The sequence below is a fragment of the Martes martes genome (genome assembly GCF_963455335.1).
Source record: "Martes martes genome assembly, chromosome: 10".
NCBI classification, from domain to species: domain Eukaryota; kingdom Metazoa; phylum Chordata; class Mammalia; order Carnivora; family Mustelidae; genus Martes; species Martes martes.
The window spans coordinates 105,490,236-105,504,210 of NC_137898.1; the positions used below are offsets into that span (position 1 = coordinate 105,490,236).

Below are 13,975 nucleotides of genomic sequence, written 5' to 3' on the forward strand. Positions count from 1 at the left end.
CACACATGCATGCATGCACACACGCGCGCACGCACACACATACACACACACGTGCGGGTGCTCCCGTGTGCTCCAAAAGAGGACCAGCACTCTGCCCCAGGCTGACACCCTTCAACTGCCCAGGGAGGCAGGAGAACCAAAGCCACAGACCCGAGCAGGTGGGGCCTCTAGGAAAAGGGGTGGCTGTCTTGTCATTTCACAGCCAGTTCCTAAAGGCCAGTGTGCAGGCCAGGATGCTACCGTGTGCCTTGATCTCCCCGGCGGCGCCGTGTGCGTGGGACTTTCTCTCTGGCCCCACCTGCCAGCCTCATTGAGAAGAGAACATGAAATCCACAGAACGTGAAGTCCGGGCCCCCTGGGACCAGAGGCTGTTTACCCAAGGCAAGAGGATCTGTCCCGACCCCTGTGGGAATGCAAATGTGAGGCCTGTGACCACGGCTGCCACTTTGGGGGGGATCCCCAGGACGGAGCCGATGTCACCCTCCTTGGCCTCCGCGTTGACTCTCCCTACTCTGCTGCTCCCACTATGGGTCCTTCCAACAGCAGCTCCTCGCGGCCGCTCAAAGCAGTCCGTCCTCCCGGAAGGAGCACCCGCTTCAGCAGCACGTTTGCACCCCAGGCCCTCCCTGGCACCGCCAGCCTGTTCCCCAGGGCGGGTCCTCACACCTCCAATCCCTCATCTTCTCCTGACAGACGGTTCCCCAAATTGTGTAAGCCCCAGGCCCCACCAAACCGAGAGCTGCCCCAGAAACACAAGCACGTCAGCAATACTCACCGAATTCTCACCGAGAGCCCTCTGAGGGCGATGCACGATGCCAGGTCACGGGTGTGAGGGTGCCCAGGGGGCGCCGACCCCAGGGGACTGGGACAGACCACCGTAAGCACGGTGCCAGCAGCAATGTCCAATACGGACCTTGCAAAACCAAACCCCACTCTCCCACGGGCCCCTGACCAGCTCGACTCGAGAAAACATCCAGGGACCCAGGGGGAGCAGAAGCGAAGCCAGGAAGCCCCATGCTGCTCCCTGAGAGGCCAGGGCGGAGCACACAAGTTTCCAGGTTCTGGGAGCCCTCCCCGGGCCCTGCCTTGGTGGGACATTTTGTTCCCCAGCCCAACCCCACCCAACTCCCAAGCCTCGATGCTTTGAGGAGTGAGAGAGGGAGAGACAGACCAGCGACGATGCATGGAGACAAAGACAGATGAAGACCTAAGAAGGAACACAGGAAACACAGAGGAGCATCAGGACAGGGCTGGGGCCAAGACAGACGTCAGGACAGGGACAAAGTGAGAGGAGACTGGGGGACAGGTGAGAAGAGAAGAGAGGCACGCCGAAACACAGCCTCCTGCCGCCACAGACAGCCCAGAAGAGGGCGCTGAAAGGACCGCCGGGGAGCAGTGCCGCTGGAATGGCCGGACCCCACCAAGTAGCCCCCCGGGCCCAGAGACTGGAGGGCCAGTGGTGAGGGCCACAGCGGAGAGCACGGACTGAACGCCCACGAAGCCCGGCGGGGGGCACATCTGGGAAGCAAAAGGTGTGGACCTTGGCGTGGACCCCACACCAGCATCCGCCCCCACCTACAACCCCAGCATCTAATCACCCTCAGACCAAAGCAAGGGCCAGTGAAACAGCTCAGAGCTTAGGAAGGACGGAAGGAGCAGGGGAGAGAGCAGGAGAGAGGAGGAGGACAGACAGGAGACAGACACGAAGCCAGCCCCCCACCCCCACCCCCCGGCCCCGTCCACCTCTCTAGGGCCATTCCCTTCCCCCAGGGGACTATCACCACCCAGACTGGCTGCCAACATCACAGGGTGGTGGGAGAGGGCGTGTGGCCGAGAAACCACCCTATTCTGGGGGCCATGAACATCAGAGACAGAGAAAAACACACAGACACACACGCGCACGCACACACACACACACACACACACACAGAGACAGAGAAAGAGGTTATTACATAATTTCCACTTTCTTTCCTCCACCCTTAAAGTAATGTTCTATCTGACAGGCTCCTCTCTGAGGGGGGAAAAATGACAAATCCGATCCAAAATTCAACAGCCTGTGTTCTGTTCGGAGAGCACACAGTGTACTGTACAGCCCATAAAACTCCAAACAGCCTCCAGACACTGCTGCAATCGTCCTCCATCAAAACACTTTGTCTTGCATACAAAAATAAGATACAGCGCTGAACGGAATACAAAATCAGCCCATTACAGTACAGGGAGACTGCTACTTAGCAACCAGGGGGCTCTAAAGCCTCGGTGCTCTACAGGAAGCAAAATCTGTCGAGCCTGTTGGGCAAATGATAAACATTAGCAGTATTAAAAAACACAAAAGCCATGTAAATGGATAGACATAATGTGGAAGCGAATTTATAGAATAAATTGGGATGGGGGACTTGGGTGCAGGGGGAGAGGCTGGGATTCAGAGGGGTAGATGCAACGAGCTTCCCCAACCCCTGCTAAGGCACCATATGGAGAGAGAGACATGTGTATTTGGTGGGGAGGGATATGCGAACCCCTTTTCACACAGGGGCTGTAGGTGCGGGGCGGGAGGCAGGGGAGGGGGGCAGACGTGGTAGAACACTGTTTAATACAATGACCTGCAATGAACTTTGCCAGCTTCCTCTGTGGGGCTGGCCCGACCGGCCGTCTTCAGGGCTGGGAAGCCGGGCCACGCGCACCCAGCAGCACCGAGGCGGGCAAATGTGGGGCTTTACCTGCCTTGAGGGGGGAGGCACCACACCCAGAGCTATCACAGGACCTGTCACTTGATGTGAACACAACCCCCAGCCAAAAATAAATAAATAAATAAAAAGTTTAAAACAACGACAACCACCCAGACAACGAAACCAAAAGCACCCCATCCGGGCTGGAAAAATCAGTATATTTCATCAGGTAAAGGGGAAAAATACTCTGGCTGTGAATCAGCAGCCGGGTTTCGGATCCCAGCCAAAACAGGAGCTAAAAAGCAAAACCATATTCTTCTGGTCTCCATTTAGGCTCCTGAGGCAGAAAGCGAGAAGGGGTGGGGGTGGGGGGGGGTGGTGAGGAAGGGGGCAGAGGGGGGAAGAAATGTATTTTTCATCAGCCGGTGTATAATTTATAAACAGCATTAAACAGTTTTTGTTTTCTTTTTCCTCTCTCCCGTGGATGGGCTTGGACAGCAGTCAAGCCTGCATTAATTTCTGCTTTGGGTACAGTGTGTTCTTGGAGGCACATCTGCAGGCGATCATAAACTCTCTGGAATGCTGGCAGAACATCCAGGCCTGCAGGCCGGTGACGACACCACTCTGGGAAAAAGTTCGGGAAGCGGGCCAGATTCAGGGCAGGGAGGGGGAGAGACAGAGCGAGAGCACAGTGTTCAAGAGCGAGCGGGGGAAAGCGGCTGCCTTTCCCCCTCTTCCCCTCTGTCCGCACCCCAACAACCAAGCAGACCGTGGGCCCCCGAGCCACTCCCGGCGGACCCTCCCTGTGCTCTGAACCCACCCCCCGGTGCCCGCCTCTGCAAGGCGTGTGGAGGGACATAAGGGGCCTTGGGAAGTTTCTTCTGGGTCATCTGGTTTAGCCCGATGGCATGGCACGAACTTGAAGAACGGACCGGGGCATTCGCTGAGAGCAGGCGGAGAGGAGAGGAGCCTGCCTGGGTCACCCCCATCTCACGCTCGGAGGTGCCAGAAGCAAGCGGCAGGTCCTGAGAGGCCACCTTGAAACCCAAGATGCCTCTCCCGTCAGCTTGAGGACCACGCCTCACCGCCACAGGGAACTGTCCAGCTACCATGCTTCCCTGTCTTTGGGAAGAAAGACCCTGAACCCTAAATCTAAGTGTTCCAAAAAAGAAAAAAAAAGGAACAAGTACAAGCCGTAGATCTTTGACGTCTCATAATTTCTTTCCCTTCCACTGGATCAGGACAGGGGAAAGCTCGAGAGAAGCAATCTGGTTTCTGGCCCCAACCCCGCCAGGCCTTTTCCTGCCAGACAGATGACCCAGGCCCCCAGTGATAGGCCCTGGCCACCCTGTGCTGTTGCTGGAATCAGAAAATCCATCAGCCAAACACCATATTCCTTCCCAGTGGCTCTGACAGGGGAAAGAGACTGGTGTCAGCGGAGCTTTCTCAAGAACCATGGCTCACAACACCCAGAGAAAGGCAGGAGGGTTGAGTACAGGGGACTGACCGCTGGCAGGACTGGACTCCCAAAGGAAGGCCACCCTTAACCGGGGCTAGAGGCATGGGCCTATCTGCCCTCCAACCAGGCCCCAAGATCGTCAGGCACACTGCTTCTCCAAGAGGGTCTGAGAAATCCTACACTTCAGGTTAGTGTACATCAAAAAACCCATAGTCCTTTCTTTCCAGGAAAAAAAAAAAAAAACCAACCAAGTGTCACTCCGTCATTCAATCCTTCAGTGGCTCTCCAGTGTTGCAGGTAAATGCAGAATATTTTGGTATTCAAGGCCTCCACAATCCTGCCTCATCCTACCACATCCTGCCACAATCCTACCCCCAAAGCCTGCCCTGTAGAAGGGACACCCTCCCCCTGTGAGTTCCTCCTAGAATTCTCTCCTGGTGCTTTGTGCACACGAATGTCTTTGACCATGACCTTATAATCAAGTATCTTTCCTACTGGGCGGGCATAAGCTCCTTGAGGGCAGGGATGCTGTAAGCTCTCTCCAGTGCTAAGTACACAGAACCTGGGGTCCACTCAGCACTTGGTAAACGTCCACTGGCTGCAAAAATGAATGAGACTCCCAGAAAAGGGGCAGGCCACAGAAACACGGGAACCTCTAAATAGCATGCGATCAAGTAAAAAACAGGGGCAAGCCATTCCGGGTTTGCTCGCTTCTAATCCAGCAGCACTGGCGCCAAGCTGTGGAAGATCCTACCTAAGGCGAAACCTTATACCAGCAAATTCCAGAAGCAACCCAAGCCACCGCCTGGGTCTGTGGTCTCTGCACACACATCCCAGGGCAAGGAATCACCACTCAAGGGAGAACCAGGAGTGGCAAGGACACAGCAGGTCATAGATGCTCTGGGACCAATCCCCACAAGGCACGGGGCTGCAAAGGGTGGGGAGTGAGAGGTCTGAGTGATCCCAGGATGTGGTGGCTTGGATTCCTGCCCCGCTCACTGCCACAGTCCTGCACCTCATGTCCTCGTTCCAGAAGGAGCAGCTCTGCAAAAGCATCCCAGTTGGTCACTCTCCTGACCTGACCTTCCTTTCCCAAACCCACCTCCGAGAAGGCAGGGTGTCGCCGGATCAATCTCATTAGTTAATGAGTTAGGTTATTGTTTGTTAATTTAAACGTATTGTTATTATCAGGTATATCTCATAAACACTTGATTAGTTAACGCATTCAAATCGAAATAAAAACTTCAATTAAACTGAACATTCACTACTACCATTTAGGGTCTTAAAAAAGAAAAAAAAAAAGAGAGAGGGAGAGAGAGAGGAAGAGAAAGAAAGAATTGTCTCCAAGAAGGGCCTCCTACAGGGCAAACTTCTAATTAAACAAATTGTCAATTTCAACACAATGAAAACTGATTTAGGAGTGTAAATTTAGTATTCTAGTCACTGAAAATAAAACCTCACATCGTGGGCCTCGTATAGGCTGATTTCCTTGGATAGGGAAACGCAGAGGACAGGAAGACAACGTGAGAAAGGGGCCAAGCCCAGAAGGAAGAATGAGCAAGAACATTTCATCCTTTCCTAAATAACATCTCCGCAAAGTCAGTGTGGCCTGTTCTCAAGCAGCGAGAAACTCTCGTCTTGCCTCCTCCTTCACCCCACCCCTACCAGAATAGAAAAAAAAAAAAAAAATTAATCGTGTATGATGACAAACTTGGCTCAGCACTCACTGTACACACTGTACCCACAAGGCTGGCTCCCCGCCAGGCCTGGCCCCAAGCCAGAACTACAATAACAAACACAGGCCATGCTAGCCAAGAGGGGGTTGGGGGCAGCCAGCTCGCGAGCAAGGAAGTGCGCGAGGAGCACCGTTCAGCTCCATCGAGCAGAAGAAAACAGCAGGAATGCACCTGCCCAGGGCAGCAACAACATTTACGGGAAGCCAGGAGCACCGTGACCCGCACCCAGATCCCAGGCTCACTCCTCCAAGGCCTGCCCCTTTAAAAAAAAAAAAAAAAAAAAAAAGGTCTCCAGGGTTCTGGGGCTAAACGGCCTGGCCTGCTGTTTTAGGCTCTATAGGGCCGCTTCAACCCTTGGCGAGAGAGTCTGCAAAGTGGGTCGTCAGCACTGCACACCCTCAGGAGCCCCTCTTTCTGGGGGCTCCCAGGAGGAAGCCTTCAAAACCCAGCAGCAAGAAAATCTCCTGTCATCTAACCGAGGTCGCCTCTAAAACATCCCAGGGTTCTGTTATCGTGCAACTGGCAGAGGAGTCAGAATGTATAGAACCCTGCTTCTGTCGCTGGCCCCCGAGAGAAGGCCTGGCATGCCCGGCCCAGCCCTCCAACCCCGACCCCGATCCCCCTCCCCCGGGGAGGCTGTCCAGGCTTCTCAGGGGTTGTGAACAGCTCAGGAAGCGGTCTAGCCTCTCTAAGCCCTTGTTGCTATTTTCTTTTCAAGACATCCCAGCACAGGGTGAGAGGTATGCGGGACGGCAGAAAGCAGCCACAGAGAATAGAAGTATCAGAGTCTCAGAAGGCTACGAGCCATCTGCAAAGGCGAATTAAAGCATGATTATGACCCTCACACCTCCCCCGTCACCAAATCCTCTTTATCAAGGGCGTTGGCAAGTGCATTGCAGAGAGCCAAGTCACCCGGCACAATCAGATGTCAGTGCAGAGTAAGAGGTATGGAGAGGAGAGCCTGGGGAGACAGGACCCAGCTCTCAAAGCTGCTGGGGCACTGGACTGAGACCATAGGACCACGCAGTGGCATCTCAGCGGGGACGGGAGTGCAGGTCCTCAGGCGGCCACTGGCTGCAGAGGGGTGGTGCAAAGCCACTCACCTTGCCTGGACTGGGGGCTCTGGGCGTCCCTGCACGTGGGTAAGCAGTGTCTCCCCCTCTGCCCCTCCCACTGGCATCACCAGCGTGGCCGGGACTGGCTCACTCACACTCAGCCAATACTGGCCAGGGGGAGGGGGGCTCCCGGCTGCCCCCCAGGGAACCTCTGGGAGACAGTCCACACCATTTCTATTGCAGGAGGGACCCAGCAGGAGACGAGAGCTCCCCGACACGCTCCCCCAACTGCTCTCATTCGTCTGACCAGCTACCTAGTGACTCCAGCAATGAGCCAGGCAAAGTACCGCTCGTAACGGGGACAGACCCTGTCCCCACTTGCTTACAGTCTATCAGAGGAGCTAGGGAGAGGGAAATTCTATTTCCGGAGAGCTGATCGTGCATCAGGCCCAGGGCTAAGGGTCCGATGTGGGCCTCACAACGTCTCTGCGAGAGTTAAGAGCTCCCATCTTACAGATGAGGATACAGAAAAGCTTTCGTTTCTCGCCCAAGACCACATGGTGAAGGAGGTAGGTTGCCCAATTTCTATCCCTGACTCCAAGCAGGGGAGATAAGACAAGTCCCTAAATAACCAGAACACAAGGAGGAAAGACTGTGCCCACAGAGCTTCAGATAAAGACATACGGACACCCAGAAGAAGGCATGACGGCTCCGGGCTGAGGGTGCAGAAGGGTGGAGGAGGGCATTGCGTAAGGGACCTCAGACGATCCGGCAAGACTAGGAAGGGTTATTCCAAGCGGAGGGAATGGGGTGAACAAAGCCACAGAGCTGGGGAGCAAAAGCTGTGTCCGTGTACACCGAGCACAAAGCAACAAGTAGCTGAGTCTGGCTAGAGCCCTGGACTCACGGAACGAGTAAGGAGAAAGGATGCTCCCAGGGCCAAGTTCCGGAGCGGGCGAGGGAGCTTTAACCACAGGCTGAAAAGCACATTACCCGCATGGAAGTGTCCAGCACCACACACAGACCACACAGGCCTGCAGCAGGGAGCACATAAACCAAGTCCTGCTCTCTGCGCTTGGGGGCTGGCCAAGCTGGCTGGCAGGCGGCTCTGAGACCCCACACCGAACCCCGAACGACCTACAAAACTGAAGGGAAACAAAAAGATACAAGGTGCGTTCTATAAAAATGGAACAAAGGGAGTCCGTGAGTACCACGCAGACGCTGGACACAGGAGGTCCGCACTCAGGACTCCAGACCAACGTGGGGGAGGTGGGCAGGAAGAGGAAGGTGCGGGGGAACAAAGTGTGGGAGTGGGTGACCCTCCGGGGGGAGGAGCGGAACACACAAAGATGTGGGGACAGACGGCACGTGCTGAGACCGCCCGCCACCTCACGGGGCACAGTGCCCGAATCTGGAGGGAGAGGATGGAAAGCAAGTAGGGGTTAGGGGACTTTAGGAGGCACCACGATGGCCAGGGAGAGAGCAGCCCACGCCGTGCAGAGCCACACAGGCCTTGCGGCAAGACCGTGGCGGCCTGAAGCACACAAAGCACCAAACGGCGTTTACACGACTGTCTGGGCCACGTGAGGACAGACGGCAAACCGCAAGCCAGGTAGAAGCTTCTGGAGTAAAGTGATGGGAACATGCCTCAGGGTCAGAGCTTTGGGGACTGGGGAAAAGGAAGGTGAAGCAGAGGCAGTCAGCATGTACTGACCACCGCCTGTATGCCGGGGCATGTATGCAGATGCCTGTGATACACATTCTGTCACCGGAGTCTTTAGAAAATGGATACAAGCTAGCTAGGCGAGACCCGTACCTCACCAAGGCAGAAAAAGGGCTTTGGGAGACAGATCTGCACGAGGTCACACGGCACATACTACAGACGAGGTCTGAGCACTGGCCTAGCCCCGAAGCCCATGCGCGTTCCACAGATGCCGGAGGGTGAGGCGCGGGAGGCCATGTGGGGCGAGGACAGCAGAGGTCCACACGTGACCACAAGGACATGACCCTCACCTCTCCCTCAGAATGTGACTCCAGGGGTGAAAGGCAAGGGAGTCAGAAGGAAGACAGTGCTGGCCCCATAGGGAAGTCTGGAGGCCTCTACGGCTGACCCCAGGTGACCCCCAGCCTCAGAGCAGCACCATGAGACCCGGTGTACAGCCTTCCCTCCACCAAGATCACACGGGCAGCTGGATGTCATGTGCGTCCACTCCCCCACCTCACGGGGCAGAGCGGCTTTGCCCAAACACAGGTGAAGCTCCCCACAGCCACTGGAAATGCATAAAACTTGCATGCCATAACTAGGTCTGTGTCCCAACTTTTCTCTATCTATTCAGTCAAAGGCTCCTGTATAACGTGACCCCAAGAGTCAGACTCAGGAGCCCGTGAGAACTCAGCACCACCACTGTCGTGCTGACCAAACCGTCATCTGCTTTGGAAGGTCCACCGCACATCAGATGCCCACAAAGCCCTGGGAAACCCAAGAGGACACGAGGATGCGTTGGTGCCGATGGTCACGCCATCAGGACGGGCCCTCTGCTCCATGAACCTGGAGGGACCATCCACAGGATGCCGTGACCCAAGGTCCTGGCCGGCAGAGGGGACATCTGTGCTCTGAGTGGGGGTGAAGGCGGGCCGGACGCAGTTGCCTGCGCTCGAATGGGCCAGTCAGGGCAGCATCGCCTACCTGAATGAGCCAGTAAGTGCATTCTCAGACGCAAACTATCCAGGAACCGCTTTCCGCAGAGCTCACACCCGTACGTCTTCACGCCACTGTGCAGCTTCCTGTAGGGAAAGGAGAAGAGAGGTTGGGGCTGCTCCGGCCGGCTGGAAGGCGAGCCCACCCGCACCTGGGGGCTCGGCGGCCACCCCCCTGGCAGGTGAGCAGGAGGGAGGGGGAAGCCAGGCACGGCTGCTGCCGACAGGCACTGAGGGAGACATCCCTACACGCGCAGCCAGCCTCGCGCGCCCCTCTTCCCTTGGACGCTGCCGAGGAAGCGTCTACTGCTGGGCCTGTCTGAGAGCTAAAGAACAGGGCTCTCCCTACTACGCTGTCCACGGCCACTGAGACCAGGGGAGAAAAGCCAGCTCCGGTTTCAGGCGGAGAAGGAGGCAGCACGGGACGCTCACCGGTGACCTGGCACTGACCATCCGTGGAGGCCACCGGGCCTCGGCTTTCCCCAGTCCCATCAGACCTCACGGCGCTGCAGCCGTTCACAGGCCCAGCCCCCCAGCGGCCCTGCCAGAATCAGGAGGCCCGCGCCCGTCCCCGTTCTGTCTCATATCCCCGGCTCCCGTGGCAGTGACTGGCACATAGTAGGTTTTGAACCAGTATAGGAAGGATTTGCCGGCGTTCTGGACACCTCCAGATGTTCTGAGAGCTGAAGGGAGTCTCCGACATGCACACCCCTCCCCGGAGGCCCAGCCTCAGTCTTCCCTGTCCTTTTGGCTAGAGGTTGAACCCCGGCACACACAGAGAGTGCAAGAAAGGCGGGAACATCATTCTACAAATGTCACGTGGGGCTTTCCGAGTACTGTCACACACCTTATGTCAGTTTACGACACTGCAATTCTATGAATTGGGTTTGACCCACAGGATCACCCCAGGAAGAAAGCGGTCCTGCTCACTAGTGGCCACAAGCCCAGCCCATGGCAGTGCCCTCATCCCAACTCCGACCCGGCCCTTTCCCACCCAGCGGTGGAGCCGGGTCGGGTCAGGGAAGCGGGCAGGCCAGTGGAGAGCTGGGCGCTGGGAAGAAGGTGTGTGGCGCGGCAGGCCGCCGAGGCTCGGAGCTGCTGGCTGGTGTGTGGGCCATCTGGCCCGGAACACTGACTTTCCTCCCACCCACACTCCTGTTCTCAGGCCCTTACTTGCCACTGCCGGATCCAGGATCCACCTCCACCCCCGTCTCTGTGCCTTGCCCTGAGGAACGGGGCAGGCCACGGCAGCCAGAGGTGGGAACTGATGGACGCAGGACAGGGAGGAGAGCCCATGAGGCTCTCTTAGAGCAACAACCTCTGGCAATCAGACGGTGATGGGTCGAGACCACAATAGAAGGCCGGAGGGCGGCTGGTAGGGACAATGATAAAACTCCGGGGTGTGGAGAAGAGGTACTCTCTATGCAGGCCAACAGCGCCCAGATCTGAGCCTCGGAGCCCAGGTCACCGTGAAGACACTGAGTCCCGTGTGGCCACCACCTTACAAATCCCGGAATGGGAACCCAGTGGTAAGTCAGAACCATGCAAGTCCCCAGGTGCGCCTCTCGAGTGCCACAGTCCGTGGGCCACCGTCGCCTGAGGGCCGCATGCCGTGTCCACAAGCCCCGTCCCTTTCACGGAACTCTTTCTCAATCACACTGTTTTGTTTGCTCGCTTTCCCTTTACCTCCTTGCCAAAGGCAACAAGTAATTTCTCAATCTCTCTCTCTCACACATACACACACACAGAGACACACACGCCTGCATCCCCGACAGTAGTAGTGCACCCCACCCCCATATTATCTCACTCCTCGCCACGGCTGATCCAACCCAGTTGAGAAATACTAACAGTACAGAACATTTTAACTGAACACCCTTAACTCCAAATAGATTTCACAATGCTGGACACGGCGACATGTCCTAAGACCATTCTGGGTAATCCGTGCTTTGAGACAAGCACCCAGGTAACTGCGTGTGTACGTGTGCGTGTCGGCACAAGCAGACAGCCTTCCCGTCACTTACCCAGGCATGGCAGATGTCTGCTCTGTGGAACAGCAAAGGCTCACCTCCCAAATGTTTCGGCAGGGGGAACCTCTTGTACACGATCGTGGTCAAGCGTGGTGGATGGCCGTGGATGGGTTTCTACCTCATTCAAGTTCATCTTTTCTCCCCCAGAGATTTCTCAGCTTCCAGGCGAGCCCCCGTCTCAGGGGGACGGCTGACAGGAGGACTAATAACCATTCATATTTGTTTCCCCCACAGGATGCTGGAGGGACCAGCCTTCCGGTATCAGCAGCCCCCACCAGGATATAAGTATCCCCAACCACACCCTTGGACTCTTCATCTCTTCTCCCTGAAGGTTCCAGATCAAATCTCTCAATCCAGACCCCGATAAACACTTTCTGGATAGTCCCACTGCCTTTTCTCTGGATGTGAATGGATTTGCCTGGCAAATGGTAACAGTGGCTTTCCTGGCCCACTGGATCGGTGTGGTGTGAAACGTGATACACCTTGCCCCTTACTACGGGGGTGAGAGGGTACAGGGAAGAATGCCAGCCAAGCAGCCAGAAGACCCAGATCCTCAGCCTGACTTGGTCATTGACTTGTCTTATGATCTTGGACAAATTATGCTATAACAACCTTCCTGTGTTTTTTCACATATAAAGTGATGTGGGTAATTTCCAATGTTCTGGTCCCTTGTGAAACTTAAATTTCATCCCTATCCCTAGATTCCAAGGAATTCCCCTACGGGGCATGATCATTTTTTCTGAGCCATGTTCCACTGTGTGATGTCCCGTAATGCCAAGCCAGTTAGGCTAGGAGAACCCAAGCAAAAATAGATACCCAAAACTGTGGAAAGAACCAAGATGCCCTTCAACGGATGAATGGATAAGGAAGATGTGGTCCATATACACTATGGAGTATTATGCCTCCATCAGAAAGGACGAATACCCAACTTTTGTAGCAACATGGACAGGACTGGAAGAGATTATGCTGAGTGAAATAAGTCAAACAGAGAAAGTCAAGTATCATATGGTTTCACTTATTGGTGGAGCATATCAAATAATATAGAGGACAAGGGTAGATGGAGAGGAGAAGGGAGTTGAGGGAAATTGGAAGGGGAGGTGAACCATGAGAGACTATGGACTCTGAAAAACAACCTGAGGGTTTTGAAGGGGCGGGGTGGGAGGGTGGGGGAACCAGGTGGTGGGTATTAGGGAGGGCACAGATTGCATGGAGCACTGGGTGTGGTGAAAAAACAATGAATACTGTTACGCTGAAAATAAATAAAAAATAAAAAAAAAAAATAGATACCCAATCGCAGAAACCTCCTCGTTCTAAAGCCGTCAAAGCCAGATGACCTGAGTTTCCTCCTTTATTCACTTGTAGTCTTTCAGTCAAAGACTCTTCTGGAACCTATCAGTAGCCTTTCTTTGGAACCACTCAGCTGCCACACATTTTCCAGGCTTCAGAGACACGGATGTCCTATCTTGTCTGATCGTTGGGGTAAGGACACTGCCTTGTACTTGACCCACTAACTCATCGCCCCACACAGGTTGCAGAGGGGAGCACGGCATCCCCGTGATCCATACGCGGTATGAGGACAAAGGTCCTACCCACTGGCAGAAAGATGAGGGCAAGGCACACAAAGTTCAGGAGAAGAAAAGGGAGCACTTCACAAGTCTAGGAGTCGAGTAGAGTCCAGCACTGCTTTGCACCTGTCCTCTGTTACCATTCAAAACACAAAGGGATGGATATGGAAAGGTGGACGCTTCCAACTCACAGGAAAAGAAGATGGCGGAGAAGAATCTGAGCGTGTTCAAGAGACTTGACTGCCAGCAGGCTCTCTGTGGCACAGTCTGCAGAACGACCAGTGAGGACACAGAATCCCAACTGGGTTCCAAGTAGAAGTGTACATGTGTATGAACTCACGGTCTCCCTGTTCTGTAGACCACAGCCCTTCACTGCCGCTCCCACAACATTATGCCACGGATTTTTGATTAAAATGGAAATTCTGTCCACCTCCGTCTTCCTGGCCCCACACGCATAATTTCCCAGTCTGGTCTTGTCATTTTGCGAGGTCTAACTGCTCATGGCCATGTGAGGTCACCAGCCCCCACAGCAGCACAGGAAAGGAGGGCAGCTGGGGACATCTTTGCACCTTTCTGCATACGCCCTTGGTTTTCACACTCCCTTCTCTGAGAAGCAGCAACATTGTTTAACAGCGTCTTGAAAGTAACCCAGTTCCATCGTGGCCCAAGAACCCCCATTCTAGACTTCCTGGAGGAGCCATCGGGTCCTCGTCATGCATTCCTGGGGAAGGGGCTCAGGTTCTTGGCCACCGCACACACGCTCCCCTCCACCC

At 55.2% G+C, this 13,975-nt stretch overlaps 1 protein-coding gene across 3 annotated transcripts in view; it reads right to left on the reverse strand.

Annotated features, from left to right (window-relative positions):
• Positions 1–13,975, reverse strand: part of ZBTB16 (zinc finger and BTB domain containing 16) — a 177,626-nt gene that overhangs the window by 75,250 nt on the left and 88,401 nt on the right. For all 3 annotated transcript variants that reach the window (XM_080815627.1, XM_080815628.1, XM_080815629.1), the window contains one exon: positions 9,600–9,697. In XM_080815627.1, the coding sequence (XP_080671753.1) occupies positions 9,600–9,697 (98 nt within the window). The remainder of the gene's footprint in view (positions 1–9,599; positions 9,698–13,975) is intronic.